Source organism: Gracilinanus agilis, chromosome 4, assembly GCF_016433145.1.
Source record: "Gracilinanus agilis isolate LMUSP501 chromosome 4, AgileGrace, whole genome shotgun sequence".
In the NCBI taxonomy this organism is placed as follows: domain Eukaryota; kingdom Metazoa; phylum Chordata; class Mammalia; order Didelphimorphia; family Didelphidae; genus Gracilinanus; species Gracilinanus agilis.
Window position 1 is genome coordinate 176,603,700 of NC_058133.1, and position 23,675 is coordinate 176,627,374.

The 23,675-nt window shown below is 35.2% G+C and overlaps 1 protein-coding gene across 4 annotated transcripts in view; it reads left to right on the forward strand.

The window, feature by feature from the left end:
- The window catches only part of TRIM37 (tripartite motif containing 37), a 126,104-nt gene that overhangs the window by 74,715 nt on the left and 27,714 nt on the right, over positions 1 to 23,675 (forward strand). For all 4 annotated transcript variants that reach the window (XM_044676679.1, XM_044676680.1, XM_044676681.1 and 1 more), the window contains 6 exons: positions 2,132 to 2,311; positions 6,005 to 6,119; positions 9,448 to 9,666; positions 12,998 to 13,134; positions 18,620 to 18,708; positions 22,958 to 23,155. In XM_044676679.1, coding sequence (XP_044532614.1) covers positions 2,132 to 2,311; positions 6,005 to 6,119; positions 9,448 to 9,666; positions 12,998 to 13,134; positions 18,620 to 18,708; positions 22,958 to 23,155 — 938 coding nt within the window. The remainder of the gene's footprint in view (positions 1 to 2,131; positions 2,312 to 6,004; positions 6,120 to 9,447; positions 9,667 to 12,997; positions 13,135 to 18,619; positions 18,709 to 22,957; positions 23,156 to 23,675) is intronic.

Consider the following 23,675-nt stretch of genomic DNA (forward strand, 5'->3'; position numbering starts at 1 on the left):
ATTTTAAAAAGAAAATTTTGAGTCTTAATTTCTCTCCCTCCCTCTCTTCACCCCTGAAATGATAAGCAGTCTTATTTAGATTTTATATGTGCAGTCATGTAAAACATTTTTTCATATTAATAGTTTTTTTTTAAACCCTTACCTTCCGTCTTGGAGTCAATACTGTGTATTGGCTCCAAGGCAGAAGAGCGGTAAGGGTAGGCAATGGGGGTCAAGTGACTTGCCCAGGGTCACACAGCTGGGAAGTGTCTGACGCCAGATTTGAACCTAGGACTTCCCATCTCTAGGCCTGGCTCTCAATCCACTGAGCTACCCAGCTGCCCCCATATTAATACTTTTGTGGAAGGAAACTTGGAAAAAAAAATTAAGAAAGAAAGTAGAAAAAGTTTGCTTTGGACTGGATTCAAACTTCATTAGCTCCTTCCCTTGAAGCAGATAGCATTTTTTATCATAGGTCCTTTAGGATTATTTTGGATCATAATATTGCTGAGAATAACTAAGTCATTCACATCTGTTCATTGTATAGTATTCTTGTCATTGTGTACAATGTTGTCCTGGCTCTGCTGATTTCACTTTGCTTCAGTTCATGTAAATCTTTCCAGGTTTTTCTGAGCTCCTCCAGCTTGTCATTTCTTATAGCACAATTTCATACAATCACATACTATCAATTTACTTAACCATTCTCCAGTTGATGGGTATCCTCTCACTTTCCAGTTTTTTGCTCCCACAAAAAGAGCTGCTTTAAGTATTTTTGTGCATATTAAGTCCTTCCTCTTTTTGTTCTTTATCTCTTTGGAATATAAACTTAGTAATGATATTGCTAGGTCTCAAGGTATGTACTGTTTTATAACACTTTGGGCATAGGTCCAAATTGTTCTCCAAATGATTGAATCAGTTCACAACTTCCCCAACAGTGCATTAGTGTCTCAATTTTCACATATCCTTCCAAGTTATTTCATTTTCCTTTGTCATAATACCCCATCTGATAGATGTGGAGTGGTACCTCAGAGTTTTTTAAATTTGCATTTCTCTTATTAATAGTAATCTAAAGCATTTTTTTGCATGACTATAAAGAGGTTTAATTACTTTGTCTAAGAACTGCCTATTTTAAACATTCAACTCATTTTAAGGAAGAGACTGTTGGTTTTGATTGGTTATATGTTCCATATAAACTTTTGCAGAGACTAGTAGGATACAGGAGTTAACCTTTTTGTCCATGAGTTGTCTTGAGTTTATAATGTTATGCCCCATGTACAAAAAAAACCATTTTCTCTCTACCATAAAACATTTTTGAGAGCTTTTGTTTTTGTCACCTTTATTTTTTAACATATTTCTACCCTTCAACCCTACCTTCTTTCCCCTTTACCCAGTGTGCTCTTTGAATAACAAAGAATAAAAAAGAATGGATGAAGAGGGAAGTAGTACAGCAATTCCAGTCATCAACTTTGATGGAATGTATATGCATATCCCTCACTTTTATAAAGTTTTTTTCACCTCTTCTTTGTGTCCAAGCTTGATAATTCAGTTTCATATTTATGTTCTTTTCATTTACATTGGCATAGTCAGTATTGATGTCTTTTACTTGGTTCTGCTTAGCATGTTCTTATTGTGCATTAGTTCATATGTCTTCTCTTACTTCTATTACATTCACATACCACAATTTTTTTTAGCTATTTTCTTGTTAATAGATATGTATTATTTCCATTTCTTTGCTATAACATGAAAGTGCTGCCAAGAATGTCTTGGTATATATATATGTGGGACCATTTTCTAGCTTTTACCACCTTTTGGCATGTGCTTAGTAGTGTGAATCTGTGGTTAAAAGAGAACAAATTATTTAGCTGAATTCTAAATTGCTTTCCAGAATGGTTAAACCAATTCTCAGTTCCATCAATAGTGTTTAGAGTATTCTTTGCTCTGGCCACATTGTCTTTTCTATCTTTTGTCACTGTAGATTTTTTGGATATAAAGCAAAACCTCAAAGTAGTTTTGACTTTTACTTGAAGGATTTGCATTTCCCTTATTATTAGTGAATGAAGCAGTCCTTCCCCTAGTTGTTAACAATTTGCATTTCTTTTGAGAGAACTGTTAATATCCATTTGCCATTTATTAATATTTTTTTTAATGTTAGATATGAGTACCGTGTAGAGATGGTTCATCAGTCTTCCAATGATCCTACCAAGAATATCATTAGAGAATTTGCATCCGATTTTGAAGTTGGAGAATGCTGGGGTTATAATAGATTTTTCCGTTTGGATTTGCTTGCAAATGAAGGTTATTTGAACCGGCAAAATGATACAGTGATTTTAAGGTAATGAAGAGTTTCATATTGTGACCTTTATTCTTTATTTTAAAGTAAAATTCAGAAAACTTTGTTCTACAAAAAATAAAATGAATTGAAATAAACAATAATGCTGAACATTTGCATTAAAAGTAATATTTACTAAGTTTTCTTAATGAATCCATTAAAATAGTTCAGTATTGTAACAAACCTGTGATTTTCATCCATATGATCCCTCTGTATTCTATGATGCAGCTTCCCCATCTGTGCTTTTGTATTCTGTGCTCATCAGTGAAAATGAAAGGAATGAAAAAGCAGTTATTAAGCACTTCCTATGAGCAAAGCACTGCTATGTGCTAGGTATATAAACAGAAAACCAAGACAGTCTCTGCTCTCAAGGAGCTCCCATTGTCATTGAGGAAAAAATACAGTTAGGAGGTTTTTATATTGCAAGTCAGATGGAGAGGCCTTCAGGTCATTAGGGTACAAAGCAAAGCAGGTGGTCATATATCTGATGTCACTAAAAACCATATTTATTTCTGATATGGAAACATTTTACAGTGCCAAGGATTTTGATGGTGAGAACTTGTTTTTCCAGGTTTTTAGAACCTGTGGCTATTGAGGAAGTTGGGATTTCAGCACCTACAAAGATCATGTCTTAATAAGAGTTAATTTGTGAGGAGATTTTTTTTAATTATATACTGAATCTTTTCTAGAACTGAGTTTTAAATTAGAGGTTCAAGTCAGTTATTCAACCTTTGTAAATATTCTTCTGTTCTTAGGATCTGCAAGAAATGGTTTCCCCCTCCCAAAGCCTGATTAATAGATAAGAAAAACAATGTAACTCATTCTAATGTCTTGTCCCCTCCCTGCCCATCCTACCCTCCCCCCAAAAAAAGCCCTATTAATAGATAAGGGAGATAATGAAACTCTTAAGTGTCTGAACATGGTTAGTTAGGGGGTAGGGAGGGATTGAGAGATGGACCATCTCTCTTTGGCTATTTACCAATTAGAGATGTCTTGGGATGTCTCAGGGTGGAGTAGAGTAATGAGCTCCTGAACTGTTATAGAACTGCAGGATTTCATGGTCTTATATCATTAGGAGAGATCACTGTCCATTTATTGGTTAATGGTAGCCTAATCAATGCTATTCTTATCTAGAAGCCAGTCTCAGAATTTTTAATTGTCACATTTCTTTAGAGGCTGTGTTGGAAGGAGGACCAGCAGTTTAGTGGACTCTTCTCTTCTTAGGCTCAGTGTTCTTGGATGTTTTCATCAGAGTCTGCAGGGAGATGGTGGTCATGATCATTTGGCTTTGCTGGCATATACCACCTTCCCCCAATCTGTCAAAGTGCCCTGCTACTTTAGTAGGCTGGCTTGCCCATCATTTTCATGGCAGTTTTTCTGTAGTTGGTAGGGATGACTGACCCTTTCTACACAAGTGTTTCTCCCTGGATCATAACTGTTGGGGCTAATCTGGAAACAAGGTCAATGGTCTAGAGGGGCAAAAACTGCTACTCCCAAGACTCTTGGACTCATCAGGTCTATGTTTAGAAGTTAAATGCTAGGGAGTTGCTTGAGGCATTTTGAGGTACAGTGTCTAATATGTTTGTTAGAGGTGAGATTTGAACTCGGGTCTTTTTGTTTCCCCAATTGAGTACCCTCAACTGTTCATGCCATGCTACCTTAGTAAAAATAATGTTTAATAGTTAACACTTTTTTTTAGTATTTTAAGCTAAGGTACAGCTAACCCTATAAGGTAGGCAATATAAATCCTTTTATGTTTGGAGCTAGTCTTAGAAGTCAGTCAGTATTGAAACATTTATAACCCTTACGGAGCTTACAATCTAATGGACAAACGCTCATACAGGTAATTAGTATAAAGAACCAGGATGTGGTCAGGGCTCTTACCACTCTACAGTTCTAGCCCTGTATTATTAATATCAATATCATTATTCATATTTACCACTATTTAATAAATAGTATTTGATCCCCTTGTCTCTAATAAATTCTATAATCATTTGACTACAAATAATTTTAAGGTGACATGGTATAGAGGAAAGAGCCCCTGGAGTTAGATTTAGAAGACCTGGATAGAAGCCCTGCCTCTTTTTAGTATTACCTCTCTGACTTCATTGAGCAAGTCACCTTTTTTCCTCCTCTCCTCTTGGAACCTCATTTGAAAAATCCTTCTTTTTCTGCCATATGCATTTCTAGATTAGGAGAAGTAGCTGGGTGTATAGAGCACTGAATTAAATTAGATTCTAGTTTTTTTTCCCCATATTAGTTTTGTGAGAGGCCAATCTCTTAGTTATTGTTCTCTAAGATGAGAATGATTGAATTGTGCTATCCTAAAAGTTCCTTTCCATTCTAGCTAATGGAAATTGTAAAACAAAACAAAACAAAAACTTGAGTTTTAGCAGATATCTAGCTTTAGAATTGGAGAAACAGCTTAATAAGGCTAATCCTGGAGACTGACTCTCAGACTGGCCTGGCTGATCTAACTGTTATCTGCCCCTGCCAAAACATAGCTTAGCCTTGCTTCCTGAAATGTTCCTAGTTCATTTTTTTTATAGTGCTTGAAGTTTAACCAGTTAGATATTTGTTTGAGTTTTAACTAGAAGGCTTTGGTATTTTCTTTGATTCAAGAGTCATTGTGAATTAGTTCACATGCTTTTTCCTTCTAACACCTCGCTGAGAATAGATGGAGGATGGGTGATAAATCTTTAATTTTGGATACTGGTGCAGTGGTGCAGGCCCCACACTGAATTAGAACAGGAGTACACTTGGAAGCTTTGGAGGTGGGGCATAACAAAGGAAGGCATGTACCTCTTGCCTTGCACTAGAAAAGGGGAAGAAAACATTTTTCCCTTTGTTTTTGTAGTACCACATGGCTTGCTACATTGATGGAACTATTATATAGTTCAGCCACATTCTAGATTATAAATAGGTGTTTCTAGATAGACCTTGCCTTCTAGCTATCCCTAAGGATATTTTATCTACCAACTTCCTTCCTCAATCCCTTTGTTTAAGCACCTAATTCCCAGGTCTACATTGTACTCTTCTTTTTTATTTAAAAAGCCCTTACCTTCCATCTGTTGATGCCAAGGCAGAAGATTGGTAAGGGCTGTGCAATGAGGAATAAGTGACTTGACCAGGGTCACGTAGCTAGGAATTGTCTGAGCCCTAATTTTGAACCCAGGACTTCCTATTGCTAGGTCTAGCTCTCAGCCACTGAGCCATTTAGCTGCTCCCTACATTGTACTCTTTCCATTCCTCTGCCTAGTAGAATCCTAGAATAAATACTTCTGTTGTCATCACCTTTCCCTCCATGTAAACTTCTTGAGTTTAAGGACATTTATATTTTGTCTTTATATCCCCAGAACCCAGACATTGCTTTGTATTCTGGAGGCATTCAGTAAATGTCTATTGAAGTTAACCATCATTTGTTTCTCTGGGAAAAAATGTTTGCTGGGTTTCAAACAGCTGGTTTTAATAGTAAAAGTAGTGGAAATGATTCATGGTCATCACAGGATTTCAGGTACTTTATACTGGAGATTTAGACTGATCAAATGACCCAAGAATTAAAAGTTTAATTATAAATTTAAAGTGTTGTGGTCTTGTTTTTAATAATAAAAAAATTTAAAATAGTTTTTAATTTAGTCTTTAGCCATATGTATATGCAAATATTTATATGTATTTTGCTTGTGCACATTTCTCAAGATTTCAGGTGCGTTCACCGACTTTCTTCCAAAAATGCCGGGACCAGCATTGGTATATTACTCAGTTGGAAACTGCCCAAACCAGCTATATCCAACAAATTAATAATCTTAAAGAGGTAAGCAAGTAACAAATGTCTTTAGAGCTGTGCTCTCAGCTGGACTTTTTGAATGTTAGATTAGCTGTTGCATGATAGGATTATTATTTGTAACTGATAACTGAGGCATAATTTTATAAAACCCCCCCTTTTTTTTATTCTTAGAATGTACAATTTTCTGCAAATTCTTCTTGCATTTCTTGGAGACTTGGTTTTTCTTTCTCTTCCAAAGTCTGAGATTTTTTAAATATTTTTATCAAAGGACATTTCTTCCTAAGCATGAAGAGAACTAGAAGACAGTATTATCACCCATAACACTGTTTCAAGCCTTTTTTTTTTCATGCTTTAGTTAGTAGTATTATGTTACTAAAATAAGAATTCTTTTTGAAGAGCAGAGAAGAAATTTTAGGGAAATATTTTTCCTTTTCTTTCTAAGAAGCTGGCAGAGAGAATGCATGAAAGGAAAATGTATGTGATAAAATGCTCTTCAAACTTTCTATTCTAATTTGTTACTTTTTATACATGTGAAAAATTATCAAACATTTAATTTATCAAACATTATAATATTTACTGCATCTACTCCTCATGAGATAGTCTTAGAGTATGGATCACTAGTCATAGGAAATAAAGGATTGAAAGGATTTGTGACTGGGGGTGGAATAGATGAGTGGAATAATTTTAAGTTTCCTAAAAAGAAGTAGAATATATCGATGTAGATAGAAGTACCTACCTCATTTGTATGTGATTAATGTTTTGTATCTTTTTTGTTGTTGTTATTGGTTACATTAAAATTCCCAAGTATATAGCTCCCTCCTTCCCTTCCTTCCTTATACTCGAGAAGAATCCCTTAACCAAAAAAAAAAAGTGCATATATAAACTATGTCTTTTGTGTTTCTATTTATCAGTTCTTTCTCTGGAATTATTCTTCAAACATTAATTTTCCATAGCTGTATATAATACTCACTTGGCTCTATTTCTTTCTCTTTTCATAATTTTATGTAGGCCTTCCCATGTTTATTTTATTTTATTTTTTTAAACCCTTGTACTTCGGTGTATTGTCTCATAGCTGGAAGATTGGTAAGGGTGGGCAATGGGGGTCAAGTGACTTGCCCAGGGTCACACAGCTGGGAAGTGGCTGAGGCCGGGTTTGAACCTAGGACCTCCTGTCTCTAGGCCTGACTCTCACTCCACTGAGCTACCCAGCTGCCCCTATCCCATGTTTATTTTAAAATTAAACTGTTATTTTTTTGTAGCATGGTAGTGTTCCATCATATTCATATTATACAACTTTTTCAGCTATTCCCTAGTTAATGGATATCCCTCCAATTTCAAGTTCTTTGCTAGCACAAAGATAACTGCTATAAATATTTTAGAATTCTTTTCCATTTTTTCTTATTACCTTGGGATACAGACCCAACAGTTAAATCGCCAGATCTAAGGGTATGTACAATATTATAACTCTCTGGGCATAATTCCAAATTGCCCTCCAAAACAGTTGGATCAGTTCACAGTTCCAACAATGTACTAGTGTCCCCATTTTTCTACTTCCTCTCTAATATTTGTCATTTTTATGCCATTTTTATCAATTTAGCCAATTGGATAAATGAGTCAATATCTCAAAATTGTTTTGATTTGCATTTTTCTAATTATCAGTGTTACAGAACATTTTTTTCATATGACCACATATGACTGATTTTTTTTAACACAAAACCTCCTGTTCATATCTTTTAATACTTTATCAACTGGAGAATGGCACATATTCTTATAAATTTGATAAAAGTTCTTCATATATTTTAGATATGCTATCTATCTGAAAAATTGCCAAAAAAGTTTACCCCCAATTTTCTGCTTTCCTTCTGGAAAGGTTAAAAATTAAAGGTCGAACTAAATGTATAAAAATGTGGTCGCTGAAAATGTATTACTCAAGTCAGAATGACTTTTTTATGGCAATTTATTTACAGAAGGAGAAAGAGAGAAAATAAGGGTAATGAGAGAGAGAGAGAGATAATTACTTGGCCCAGTTTGAACCAAACAGTACTTTAGAGGTCCCAGTAAGAGGGGCACAGAGGTAAACTAAACAAGGATTCCAGCCACAAGGCTTTCTCCAAAAGGGAGGCCACTCCGCAGGCTAGTCCTTCCAGAAAGCCAGGAAAAAAGGAGTCAGTCTTTTCACTCACCCACCTGATAGTTCAAAGGGAGAGATTCAAGAACAGTCCTAGGTCTCAAGCCAGAGGTCCTCCAGGGCCAAGTTCAAAGACAAAAAAAACCTCACAGGAATTTTTTTTCCACTGTTAAAGACCGTTCTTTTCATTACTTCCTGTGTTTCCTTCCACTTTACGTGGACCAATTGCAGCTATAGCTTTGCTTAGGGTTGCCCAGGAGGTAGTCAGTCATTTTTGATTTGTCACCCAGTATAGCACACATGGGTCATAGACCTCCCCATACTTAAGGATAAGTGGGGTGTATACACTTCTGGTGGCTAAATCTAAAAATAGGCAGGGGAAGAGTTAATCCTATCTTCACACTTCTAATTTTGGCTACATTAGTTTTATATGTACTAAAACTCCTTAATTTAATATAATCAAAATGATCTATTTTATTGTTTACGTTGCTCTCTTATTTCTTATTTATTTATAAATTCCTTACCCATAAATCTGATAGGTAATATATTTTCTGTTCTTTTAATCTGATTATATATCTTCCTTTATGGTCATATATCCATTTTGCTTAGTCAGTGGTTTAAGATATTGATCTATATGTAGTTTCTGCCAATCTGCTTTCCATTTTTCCCCAATAATTTTTACCAAATAGTGAATTTTTATCCTCAAAACTTGGATCTTTACTTTTGTAAAATATAAGGTTACTATAGTCTTTTACCACTATTTGTTGTATATCTGTTTTCTTGCATTAATCTATCTTTATAATTCTTTAGCAATACCAGATAGTTTTGATAATTACTATTTTATAATACAGTTTAAAATATGGTACTGCTAGACCTCTTTCCTTTCACTAATTCATTTCATATTCTTAACCTTTTGTTCTTCCAAATGAATTGTTATTTTTTCTTGCCAAACAAAAGAATTTTTTGGCTTTTTAATTGGGGCGGCATTGAATAAGTAGATTAGTTTAATTAGGATTGTCATTTTAATCCTATTGGCTTGGTTTTGTTTTTTTTTCTTTATTTGAATATATGTATATTTAAAACATTTATTAATATTCATTTTTAACATGGTTACATGATTCATGCTCCTACTTTCCCCTTCACCCCCCGCACCCTCCCCACCCATGCCAATGCACATTTCCACTGGTTTTATCATGTGTCATTGATCATTGGTTTTGTTTTTTAAAGAGACTTACCATTGAACTTTCCCGGTCCCAAAAGTCAAGAGGCATGTCACCGCCAGACACTCACCTTAGCCCTCAAAATAGTGATGGTCTTGAGATGAGAGCTAATAAGAAAACTGGATCAAGTTGTGAATTACTTCTTGAGGGTGTGCCTGCTGCAGCTTCTGTAAGAGAAGCCAAAGATGATGAAGATGAAGAAAAGAACCAACATGAAGATTATAATGTAGGAAAATATTCTCTTGTTTCAGTATTGTTTTTGGTATGAGTGCCATGATGATTTTTTTTGTAATTCAGCTGTCAGTCAGTAAACATTAAGTGCTTACTATAATGGTCATGAGGTGGCATATTAGATGGAGCACTGGGCTTAGAATCAAGAAGATTCAAGTTCAAACTGAACTTATAGTGTGAATCTGGGAAAATCACTTACCCTCTCTGGCTGCTTCAGTTTCCTTATCTGCAAAATGGAGATAATAATAGCACTTTCTTTACAAAACTGTTGTGAGGATCAAATTTACAAATATTTGTAAAGATAAGGGCTTATTAATAATACTTGGTTGTTGTTTTTTTTCCTTCTTCCTTCCTATTAAGTGCTAGATATAGTGTTGATTCCTGGAGATACCAAGAAAGCCAAAGATAGCACCAATCCCTGTTCTTAGACTAGTGGGGAAGATGATATGTAGATGATGATATATAAATAAAATATATATATCAGAATAAACTTGAAATATTTAACAGAGGTAAGGATTAAGGGAGATTGTAGAAGTCGTCTTGTAGAAGGTGGGATTTTATCAGGGACTTGAAGGAAGTCAGGGAAGAACAAGACAGAATTACATAAAATCCTTTTTGGTATAATTTATTTCTCCTCAAAACTCATTTATAAGATCTCCATTTTGTAAGACAGAAGTTGAGTCAAAGTACTCTGGGCACTTTGGAAATAAAAACACAGTAGCTATCAGTCTAGAACAACTGTATTCACTATTTAGATAGCTTTAGAAATTGGCCTAATAAATTTTAGATTACTTTGTGCAATAATACCAGAAACTCAGATTTATCAGACACTAGTCCAAGACACTTCATTGTGAATGAACACAGGTAACCTTGTGTTTTGTTTTTCTTTTTTAAAAAATTTATTGATTGCAGAAAGGTAGTGGATAGAGATATGAGTTCAGGCAGGAAGACCTGTGTTCAAGTCCTGCCTCTCCCAAATTCTGGTTCTATGAAGCCTGGTCAAGTCATGTAAATATGCCATGCCCTAGGCCATTTTCTAAGACTATAAATTGCAGAGCACATCCTGGTCTGAATCAGTGTAAGGGTTTTACTCACTGAGGGTAAAATATATTTTTTGTTTTTATATCACCTTCATTTCAAATATATTTCTGCTGCTAGAATCATCTCTTGAAATGAAGAAGAAAAAAATCAAGACAACTCCAAGCATCAATACATCATTTGTATCCGTTAGTACACCCATAGTCTTTCAGCTCTGCAAGAGAGAAAGGGAACTTTTTCTCATCTCTTTTTGTTAGCCCAAGCTCAGTCCTTCTAATTGTCCAGCTTTATTTAAAAATTTTTTTTATCCCACTTAAATTGTTACAATCATTGTGCATATTGTTTTCTTGATTTAATTGTATATAGCATTTCTCATAAGAATTAGTAGAACATGACTATAGAATCAACAAAAATGAACAGAATAAAAACAGAAATGTTAAAAATTTTGCTTGCCCACTAATTTGGAAGCATCTCTAATTCAATGAGATTGAGAATGATATTCTTTCACAGAAGTCTACTTACTTAGCTCACCTGAACTTCATTGTGATATTGAGTTGAAAGTAGTACCAATAATTTATAATATATAAATCCTAGCAAGCTGAAAGTACCTCAAGTTTGACCCAGCAAAGGACTGTATGTTTATTCACGTTGTTTATATGACTGAATTAAGTTCAAAAGAGCCAATTATCATTAAAATTAGGAAGCTAGCTACCAGCTGATAATTGTTAAGACCAAATGTGAATAAAACTAGCTACTTGGTGGGAGATCTATGAACTTGTTTTTTTCCAATATTTTGATAACTTTATTATAGTTGGGTTTTTTTTGGTAATCAGTCCTATGTATTTGGTTTTATGCATTTAAAAACATGATTATAATCTGCTTAGCTTTTAAAAGACTCTTATAACTTAACTTCTTCCTATGTTTCCAGTTTTCTTTTTATTCCTCTCAATGTATTCTTCAGTCCAATAACGCTGGCCTCCCTGCCATTCCTCTCACAAGAGATATTATCTCATGACTCCATGTGCATTTTCACTGACTATCCCCCATACCTGGAATGCTTTTCTTTCCCTCCAGTTTCTAACTTCCCTAGCATCCTCCCATCCTTCCCATCCTTTTTCAGCTAAAATCCCTCTTCTACAGAATGCTTTTTTCATCCCCCTAAATGCTAATTTCTTCTCTCTTATATTCCTGCCAACTTAGTCTGTATGTATCTTATTTATACTTAGTTATTTGAACATTGATTCTCCCATTAGAATGTGAGTTCACTGATAGCAGGAACTATTTTTTGCTCTTTTATCCTCAGAGCTTAGCTTAGTATCTGGCTCCTAGTAAGCTTCAGTTCATATGTGATTTCCCATGCTTCTCCAGATTTTTTATTTTTTACAGTATGGCAATCTTTCATTACAATTATATTCCAAGTTGTGTAACCATTCTCTAGTTAATGTGACTCTTTGTTTTTAAAGACTCAGCTCTCTGACCTTGGGCCCTGGAATAAACCCTAAGGCAGTGTGTATGTTGATCATATCAAAAGCAGTCCATCTAAATTTGAAAAGCTTGGCTACAAGATGATGATTGTTTTGGTTTCAGTAATTCTTAATGAAACCCTAAATTGTAGAGAGCTTGCATTCTGCTTTGGTGAAAAAGCACTGAAACCAAAGGAAACTATAAAACCTGGATGTAGTATTGGAGTATTAATAACATCATATTTATTGAGTGCCTGACATGTAGATGATTCTGTGAGAGGTGTTGTGAAGGAATCAAAGAAGGATGAGAACTTAGTCTCTCCTCTTCAGTCTTTTTGAAATAAAATATAAACATGTGAAAAGATAAACCATAGGATCACTGCTTTAGGGTGCTTGAAATCCAACTCTTCTCATTTTCCAGAGGAGGAAACCAAGGTGTTTTAACTTCCCATTCATTGCTTTGTCCACTGTACCATACAACTAATATAACAATATTTAACAGTACAAGCCAATAATAAAAATGTCACAAGGTAGTAACATGTTTGAATGACTAAGAATTATAAGTGATAATTATCAAAATTTATCAAAATAATTATCAAAATTTAGAGGAAGCTGAAATTGTTTCATAATTGTGAATGCCTGCATTGATTCAGTACTGTTCTTGAAAGATTTTGCATTAATTAGAAGTCTTTGGTTTCTAAGTTTGTGAGAGAGAGAGAGAGGGAGGGAGGGAGGGAGGAATGGAGGAGGGCGTGGGGTGTGAGTATATGTGTATGTCTATATCTATATCTATCCATCATCCAATTTTTTCCTTTGCTTTGATAGCATGAGCTTTCAGATGGAGATCTGGATATAGATCTTGTTGGAGAAGATGAAGTAAACCATTTAGATGGTAGCAGTTCTTCTGCCAGTTCAACAGCAACTAGTAATACTGAAGAAAATGATATTGATGAAGAAACTATGTGAGTGACTTATATTCTATTTATTTTTAGATTATTTGTAACATTAGATTTTTAAATTTTGAGCTGCAAATTCTCTCTATCACTCCAGCCCCTTCTCTTTCAATTAAGATGGCTGGCGTATACCCATTATAAATGTGAAATCACACTGAATTTAAATAGAGCTGAGCCATTCAATATGCCTTTGACTAGAACCAAATTACATCCATAAGAAGAGGCATTTTAGTTGACTAGTAGTGGCTGGTTTAATATTTCAAGTTTAGAATTAAAATAGGTATTGTGAAAATATATCCTACTTAGCACTATTACTTATTTACATAAAAATATCATAGAAGACAAAGCCATATTATAGGAGTAGACCTAGGTGCTTAAGAATTATATTTATACATACACACACTAAGCAATAGAACATTAGGGGATTTAATGATACTATTTTCAATCATCACTGACAATCCATTTTTTATCTTGGTTTGAAGACTAGGGTTTATGATGTTTTGGTGGGGTTTTATTACCCTATACTTGTGATAGTATTGTGAAATGACAGTGGTTGGATCAGTATTATGTGAAATGTGCCTGTGTGTAAATGTAGTACCTCATATGATAATATTGACTATTCTTATGTCTTACGTAACAACTATTACCTTTTCTCTACTCATGGATACCGTCTGCAGACCCTCTTTACTTTTCATCTGGTTTATTATAGCAGCTTCTTAATTTGGTTTCTTTCCTTCTAGTATTCCCCCTTTTCCCCACCCATCATCCATACAGTGTTTAAAATGATCTTTTTTTTTTTTTTTTTTTAAACCCTTACCTTCCGTCTTGGAGTCAATACTGTGTATTGGCTCCAAGGCAGAAGAGTGGTAAGGGTAGGCAATGGGGGTCAAGTGACTTGCCCAGGGTCACACAGCTGGGAAGTGTCTGAGGCCAGATTTGAACCTAGGACCTCCCGTCTCTAGGCCTGACTCTCAATCCACTGAGCTACCCAGCTGCCCCCTTAAAATGATCTTTTTAAAGTATCAATTTGATCATTTCATTTCCTTTTTTCAAGATCCTTCAATAACTTCATGTTAGCTTTATGTTAAACTACAAATTCTTCTGCCTGACATTTAAATACCTTCAGAATGTGGCTCTAGCCTACTCTCTTAAGGCTTGTTGCACAATACTCGCCTATATGCACTCTGTTTCAGTCAAACTGGCTTACTTGCTTTTCCTTGAACTCGGTATTTTCTCTCACTTCCATTTCATTTTCCATTACTGGAATGCATTCCCTTTACACCTCTGTCTAGTAGAATCTATAGTTTCCATTATTTCCTTTAAGGCTTAATTTCTGTGTAGGGCAGCTGGGTAGCACAGTGGATAGATAGAGTACCAGGCCTGGAGTCTGGAAGAGCTGGGTTTAAATCTGGCCTCAGATACTTCCTAGTTGTATATCCCTGGGCAAGTAACTTAATCCTGATTGCCTAGCCCTTGCCACTCTCTTCTGTCTTAGAATTGATACTAAGTCAGATTGTAAGAGTTAAAAAGGTTTAATTTGGGGCAGCTGGGTAGCTCAGTGGAGTGAGAGTCAGGCCTAGAGACAGGAGGTCCTAGGTTCAAACCTGGCCTCAGCCACTTCCAGCTGTGTGACCCTGGGCAGGTCACTTGACCCCCATTGCCCACCCTTACCACTCTTTCACCTATGAGACAATACACCGAAGTTAAGGATCTTAAAAAAAAAAAAAAAAGGTTTAGTTTATGTACCATTTCCTATAGGAAGTCTTTTCTGACTTTTATAGTTACTTATGTTCTCTTTGCTTTCCAATAAAATGTAAGTTCCCTGAGGCCAGCCTGTTTTTCATTTTATCCTTGTATTCTAAACATTGGACGCAGTGCCATGTATATAGTAGCAATACCTTAATAATGCTTGTTGGATTAGAATAGTCTGGAGCCATAAGGGACTCAGAGGTTGGTCACTCAATGTAGAAGCTGTTAAATAACTCCTTTAAAACACAAACCAGGAAGCCACAGCAATTACCAATTAAATTGTGGTTTTTGTTATTGTTGGAGGGCTAGTTTGTTCAAACTTGTGAACCCCCTCTTATCTGTCTAAAGTGGATACTAGGGTAGATTCCTTCCCCTAATTTCCTAAAGTAGCTTATTTTTATTCCAATCTTTTGTGAGTTTATGCATCAACACTACTAGGAAAGCATAAGCCATCAAAATACTTAAAACCCATCCCTAATACTTCCAAAAATAAAAAAATCATTATTTCAAAACCAATTATTTTTTCCCTCTAGATCTGTGTTTCCTTTGCTTTTGTTGTTGTAGGAAATTTCTTGTATTGATATGCAACCTATAGACCAGAGAATTGCTCAAAGAACCAGAAGATTAAGTAATAGCGTTTCACAGCCAATAATGTATGTGACTGAGAACATGGTCTTCTTTACTCCATGGCATGTTCTGTATTCCAGTATGCCATGCTGCTTTATATGTCATTTTAATTTTTATATACTATATAGAAATGATTCATTTTCCTGTTTTGACTAAACTAACATAGTTAGTTAGTTAGGAGTTTTATAAAATGTATTCCAGTTTACGAAATATAAGCTCTTTGGATCTGTCACTGAACTTTGACATTCCATTCAAAGGGAACACAATATTTCTAAGTTAATGAGACCTTAGAGGTTAAACTACCTGAAGCTTCATTTCTCTTTTCTATAACAAACTTATGAAGTCATTTTGTTTTCGCTTGATGACCTTTTGCAGTGGAAAACTCAGGCCAATCCATTTCTGGATAACTATTGTTAGGAAGTTTTTCCTTATGTTGAGCCAGTATTCTTTAATTATTTCCCAGTGACATCTGAACAAGGATCAAGTTGGACAAGTTTAAAGTCACTTTTACATGACATGCATTCATGTAATTGTCTATAGTGACACTTAGTACACTTTCTCTCACATCTCTATTGTGTACTTGTTCTTCCTTCTCAATTCAATACACATTGAATTGTAAACTCTTTGAGAGTATACCTAGTACTATCTTTGTCTTTGTGCCCAGCACAGCACCTTGATGATATTTAGTGCCCAATAAATATTTGCTGAATTAAGTTAATTAATTAAGAAGTCCCCTGTCACCCTGATGACCCATCCCCTTTTTGTTTGGCGTTCCTTTGTCATGGTTTCACCACCATTACATTCTCTCTCTCTCTCTCTCTCTCTCTTTTTTTTTTTTTTTTTAAACCCTTGTACTTCAGTGTATTGTCTCATAGGTGGAAGAGTGGTAAGGGTGGGCAATGGGGGTCAAGTGACTTGCCCAGGGTCACACAGCTGGGAAGTGGCTGAGGCCGGGTTTGAACCTAGGACCTCCTGTCTCTAGGCCTGACTCTCAATCCACTGAGCTACCCAGCTGCCCCCCCATTACATTCTCTTTTGATAACAGAGTAAGGAGTTATCTGCTAATTTCCATACCTGAATTCTGTAGGATTTAAATTAATATCCAATACTTCAAGTATTACATTTTATAAAGTTTATTATCTAACAAAACAGAACCATGTGACTAAGTTTTTCTATCTGCTCAAAAAGCCTGCTCCACCAAAGCCATGACAGGAAGACAAGAGAGCGAGAGATGGAACTCCACAGAATTTATACCTTGTCTATGTCAGCATGTAATGACAGGAAGAGAGTGGGGTGCTGGGAATCGTAGTTTTTTTTAGGGTAACATTCTAATTACACAATTCATGATCCTGTGCTCCTCTGTGTCTTTCAGAATTGTGTTTCAGTTACTATCTACTCTCTTGAATCTTTATCTTCCCCACTGGTTCTCTCTCATCAGCCTACAAACATTCTCAAGGCCTCACACTCTAAAAAGCTTTCTCTTGGCCCTTAAGATAATATGATTATACAAATAGAGGCATGAAGTAGTCCAACATAATTTTAGATAAGAAAATTGAAGCCCAAAGAGGTTAGGTGTGCTGCACAACATCACACAGGTATTAAGTAGCAGAGCATAGGATTCAAATCCTGGTACTCTTTACTTTCTACCCTATCTTCCAAATTTTTATGAACTTGAATTAAGTCTGTTATTCCATCCTTTTGTTTCCCTTTGATTATAATACTGGAAAAAATAGTGTACATTTGATGCCTCTACCTCCTTACCATCTATTTTTATCAGTTCTTTACAATCTTGCTTCTTTTCTTACCATTCTACTGATGTAATCCTTTCTGTCTCCTAGGCATCTAGGGTTAAGTGAATGTGTCCATGGTCATATAGAAGTTTCTGAGGCCAGATTTGAACCTAGGCTCTCCTATTTCTAGACCTTGCTCTCAATCCACTGAGCCACCTAGCTGCCCCTCAGTTACATGTTAATCTGTTTCAGCCTCATTCCAGGGTTTTGCTGGCTCCTTGTTTTTTCTGAATATATAGAGAGCTAGCTTTTGAATAAGGAAGTCTTAGTTTCAAGTTCTACTTCTACTGCATATTAACTGTTTTGTCTTTGGAGAAATTATTTTTCATGTCCTCTAGGCATCTAGTTCTTTTAAGATTACCAGTTTGTCTCAAAATCATATCATTTGAAAGAGTTTTCATTCTAGGAGTTCTCATACTGATGAAATTGTACATCTAAGGGAAAAACATGATCTTTAATTATAGATTACTTGAAGTTTTATTTTGTTTTGCTTTGAAATAATATTTGTAAATATTATAATTATTCTTGTTTTACTTGCACCCAAATTTTATAAAATATAAATATTTTAAAATTCAGTTTAAATTAGGATAACCAGCTTATCTGGATTTATAAAATTATTTTAAAACAAAATGCGTTCTTGATGAATAATTACAATTTTATTTTCATTTTGGGGTTAGGAAAGAGTCATGTCAAATCTCTACTTATATAGGCATACCCCATATGAAGTTCCATTGACCATAGAATCACAGCAATATTAATAATTGTTCAGCTAGTTATTCATTTATAACATTGTCATAACCTGCCCCCTGTAATGCCATTTCATGTAATATCTTTTTTTTTCTTTTCTTTTTTTTTTTTTTTTTTGGTGAAAGAAAGAAGTATGGTACAGTATAGCATTGGGAAGAAGGCTTGGATTCACTCACTGGCTCTGCACTAATTCAATATGTGATTTCAGATAGTCACTTTTTTCCCTTTAGGGCTTCCTTTCTAGGCGTTGCATTAGATCAATGGTTCTTAATGTTTTTTGTTCCACAAACTCCTTTCAACAATGACATAAAAATATTTGTGAATTCTCAGGTTAATTTAGTATAGTATTCATATATTCTGCTCATAATAATTTATGACCAAAGGCTCCATTAAAGAATTTTTAGCACAAAATCCTTGGACTGTCTTTGTGAAACCCCCAAGAAATTCTTCAACCACTAAATGGGAACCCTGGACTAGGTGATTTTTAAGATTCTTTCCTACTCTAACATTCTGTGTCATCTTGTTACATAGAGTATACCTATTTACAATTTACATGGTGTTAATTCATTTTATATTCTTAGGTCTGGGGAGAATGACGTGGAATATAGTAATAACATGGAATTAGAAGAGGGAGAACTTGTGGAAGATACAACTACTTCTGGAGCTTCAGGTAAAGAAGTATCAAGCCAAAAGAGCTATTTTAAAAACTTAAACTTTGGTAGGACTTTATCATACTTTTATATTGGCTCTGTCTTGCTTCATTTCCCTCATAGTGTTTAGGCAACTATAAAATTTTTGTTCAGAAATCATTGATGATATGTGTTATTTATACATTGTTTTGGAGAGTGTCATGGATAGAATCATAGACATGTGGAATATTAAAGTTAGATCTAGAGTAAATCTAGATCTTTAAATTTCTAGAAGAGGAAACTGATGCCAGAGAGGTTTGACTTACCCACTGTCAACACTGGCAGAACTAGAACTAGAATTCGTTTATTTGATTTCTGTTCCCTATTTCTTAAATAAAGAACACACTCCTAGAAAGGAATATTGACTTTTTTTAGAGGGTGTTATTTTATTGTTCTTAGATTTATGTGATTAGATGAATATTTTTAGTTTAAAGGTATTGAAGGCTTATATGCTTTCACTTTATTGCTATTGCCCCAGTTTATGAGCTTTTTATACATTCTTTATACACATTTCCACAATTATTAAATAATAGTTTAAGTGAGGGAGATAAAATCCATGAATTGCAGACCTAAAGCAAAAATAGAACTAGACTTCTTTATTATAAACAATTATAGATCTTAAAAGCTTTTGCTAAGAAGAAGTTACAGTATTTCACAATCTGCTTACAAATTTGCAAATGAAAAGACTACTCATTTAAAATCTTCAGTATATTATAGGGTTATCATAGATATGTACATTTTTTTCAGAAATCTTATTTTTCTTTTGTTTGATTTATAGAATATTGGTGATAATTTCTATACCCAAATACAAAATCTTTCTTGTTTTATAGATAGTTAAATTTCCTACCACCATCACCACCACCCCTTTTCACCCTACTCTCAGCTGGAGGTCTTGATCCTTAGTTTACTAAGAAAACCGAGGTCATTTAGCAAGGGCTACTCTTTTACCTTCTACCCTCATTTATTCATTTCAAAATCCCAATCTTTGAAGAGGTGACTCTTCTTGACAAGATCAACCTCGATGTGTGCCTTTGAAACAACAAAGCACCCTGAGAGAGACAGGAGACAGTGAGGTAAGTCAAACCATTGGCATTATCTCAAACACATTTTACTTGGATCTTGATGGAGATATTCCATGACCCTAAACCCAAGAGCTCTGAAAATAACTGTGGGCCAAACCAACCTTCTTTCTATTCCCAGAACCATGAGATTAATTTATGCCCTTTTCCCTTCTCAGCAGTGGTCTACTAATTGATTTCTTTGCCTTGTTTCTCCGTACTTCAGTCCATTTTCCATATAGCTTTCAAGATGACTTTAAGTGCAAAAATGACTATGTCACTCCTCTACTCAGTAAGCTCCAGTGGCTCACTGTTGCCCATAAGATAAAATATAAGCTCTTTTTGACTGTTAAAGCTCATTAACAAATCTGGCTCCACCCTGTATTTCTGCCCTGTTGTATATCACTTCTCTTTTTTCTCATGATGCAGTCCAGTCAAACTGGCCATTTCTTTGTTCCTTACAAATGGAACCTTTGTCTCCTGTCTCTGTCTGGAATGCCCTCCCTCCTCACCTCATCTTCTGAGGCACCCATTTTTTCTTTAAGATGCAGATTAGCTTACCACAATGTATAGGAAGCCTTTCCTGATTTCTGCAGGTCCTAGCACTCTCTTTCTTTAAGTATCATGCTACATAAAACTACCTTTTATTCTCTTTATCTTTATTCTGTATGTACTTTGTCTCTCCTGTTAGAATTCTCAAATTCTTTGAGAAGAAAGACTGTTTTCTTCTTTGCTTTTATATTAATCCCTAAGGTAAAGTCTAACTTTTATAGGAACTTTATATTTATACTGGTTGCTTGACTAGTGATTAGAACTTAAAAAATACAAATTCTGGACCTCTTTCCAGTATTGGGTAGTCATTAGTCTAGTATTATCTCTGATTGTACTAATAGTTCACATTTCATAAAATGTGAAAATACGTATTTCTCAGCAGTAAGATGGGATTAATACTACTTGTTATATTTACCTCAGTGGGTTGTTTTGAGGAAAATGATTGGTAAACAATAAAACACTACCCAATTATACAAGTAATTTACAAAAGGTGAAACAGGCAGCATGGTATAATGGATAAAGACCATCTTAGAATCTAAGAGACCAATGTTCATGTCTTGTATCTTACATAAGGTAAGAATGTGATCTTGAGCAAGTTACAGCCTCTTAGTGACTCTAAGATGAAATCAAGATGAGTTACCTGTATTTTAGTGAGGGAGTTTTTCCTGTCATCCTAGAGTATAGGAAACTAATGAAATCACAGGTGTTGACTATAATTTCTCTCTCTCTCTCTCTCTCTCTCTCTCTCTCTCTCTCTCTCTCTCTCTCTCTCTCTCTCTTTCTCTCTCTCTCCCCCTTCCTCTCTTCTTCTCTCTCTCTCACTCTCACTCTCACTCTCTCTCTCTCTCTTACTCTCTCTCTCTCTCTCTCTCTTTCTTTCTGAGAAATTCTTGTCTTCTCCCCTTTCCTTCCTGTCCCTTATGTATGACATGAAGTTATGTGACTTGACCAAGGTCAGTGCAGCTTATAGTAAGTAGCAGAATCAGTATTAGGACAGGTTTCCTTCCCTGATACCATGTTGCCTGAATTTTTCTACCTGATGGAATTTTTGTTTGCGATATTTTGTCTTTATAAAGATAGTTCAGCACAATGTATAATATATGGTATATAATGTAAGTTCTAGTTGCAGGCATTATTAAAGAAAGAGGTACATTGAAAAAAATAATAATTCAAGTGCTCCCTCCTATAAGAAATACGCTTTTATGTCTTCCTAAGTGACATTAATCATTTGTGCCTGAGTTATAGCATAATTCTTTTAAAGCATATTTTCCTTAAGCTTTCAACTTGAAGATAAAAATAGGATTCATAGGATTAGTTGTTAGGAAAAAATATTTTTTTCTTCCCTTTTGCTAAGTGTTTTAGGAAACAGCTTAATTTTATTTTAGAATAAAGTGATATCAGATAATATATTTAAGCTATTTTTAGGTAAGAGTATGTATAAAATATTCTGAAATTGCCACTTATTGCTATCAGTGAAATTTGGCCATGTCCCTTAGGTAAGCCTCATTTTCCTTATCTACAAAATTAAAATAATAATTTCATTATCTAATTCACAGACTTACTATAAGATTCAAGTAGAGAAAGTACAGAATGTGCTTTGTAATCATAAAACAACATACAGAATCTTAGACTTGGAAGAGACCCTAGAGATTACCAAGTAATTTTGAAGATGTTCAAACAGACCAATATAAGTCAATTTAAGTTGACCAAGATCACCAGATAGATCTAGGATAATAATAATAAAAGCAGCTAACATTTATATAGTGCTTACTGTTTGCTAGACACTGTGCTTCTCAGGGTGACACAGTTATTAGTCAGTGGTTGCATTTTGAACTCGGGTCTTCTTGACTCCAGGCTTTCACTGTATCCAGTGTTCCAACCAGATGCCCCAGGAATCATTCCTATGTTTTCTGACTGCAAATTCTTCTCCTATTATACTATACCAAGTTGTTATCCACATGGCCTTATGATTTAAGAGGCACCACAAGACCCCTCTTCCTTTTGTTATCACAGTTATCTCTATCATTCTGCCATCAGGGTCTCTAAAATTTTTGATCTTGAAAGGTCCTTTTAAAATGTAACTGATATATTAATGTTATTACACACCTCCCATGATTAATTTGAAAGCTTCAGGCTCCCAGAAATTGAAAAAAAAGGATGAATTTGATGGTAGGAGTTAAAGGAAAATATAGTGGTATAATATTGACCATTAGGGGAGAAGATATATGGATAGCTTGAGTGAGGCTTTGATCTTTGTCAAGGTATGGGAGTAACTCAAACATGAGAAGGAAGGTAGGTGATAGGAGAAGTTCTCTTGCCACTTTGGTCCTCTTGTATATAGAAACTGCAGCGATGGTGGTTCCTATTCTCACTGTTCCCAGTTTCCTAGACTCTGCCTGTTGCTGGCCCTGAGCATTGTGGGACTGAGCCTTGTGCTGGTCTCTGCTGACCTCTGATTTGCAATCTGTTGATTTATAGCATATATCACCATGGACAGAAGAGTTGCTGCTAAGAAGTGGAACTGTGGGCAAATATTCACTAAAATGTAAACATTTTACTTCTATTAAAAAAAAAACAACATTAGAAGTATATATTTCCCACTGTTTTTTTTCTCTTGCAGGCAGTAGCCATGGTTATACAAGTGCAAGCCGCAGAGCTTCAAGGCGAGCTGGAAATACAGGGTCTGCGGCTAGTAGCAGTTTATTAGATATTGATCCCTTAATTTTAATACACTTGTTGGACCTTAAGGACCGGAGCAGTATGGAAAGTTTATGGGGCTTACAGCCTCGTCCACCTGCTTCACTGCTACAGTCCACAGGTAAAAATCAACAAAACCCCCAAACGTTTTCATAATCTTTAACTTTAATATAATTAAGTTTAATTCTAACTGGTAGTAGAGAAGATGCCAGTGTGACTGACTTTGGTCCTGTCTTTTTTTTTTTTGTGTTTTATTTATTTATTTTGTTTTTTAATTTTTTTTAAACCCTTACCTTCCATCTTAGAATCAATACTGTGTATTGGTTCTAAGGCAGAAGAGTGGTAAGGACTAGGCAATGGGGATCAAGTGACTTGCCCAGGGTCACACAGCCATTAAGTGTATCTGAGGTCAGATTTGAACCCAGGACCTCCCGTCTCTGGGCCTGGCTCTCAAACCACTGAGCCACCCAGCTGCTCCTGGTCCTGTTTTTTCAATATTAACTTGGGGAGAGATTTTAGTAACCCACTGACTTTTTGATATTAATATTATAACTAGGGCTTTACTCACTGCTCTCCTCGAAATACCTTTATGTACCAAAGTAGTATAATATTAAATATATTGAATTGTTTGTTAGTTAGAT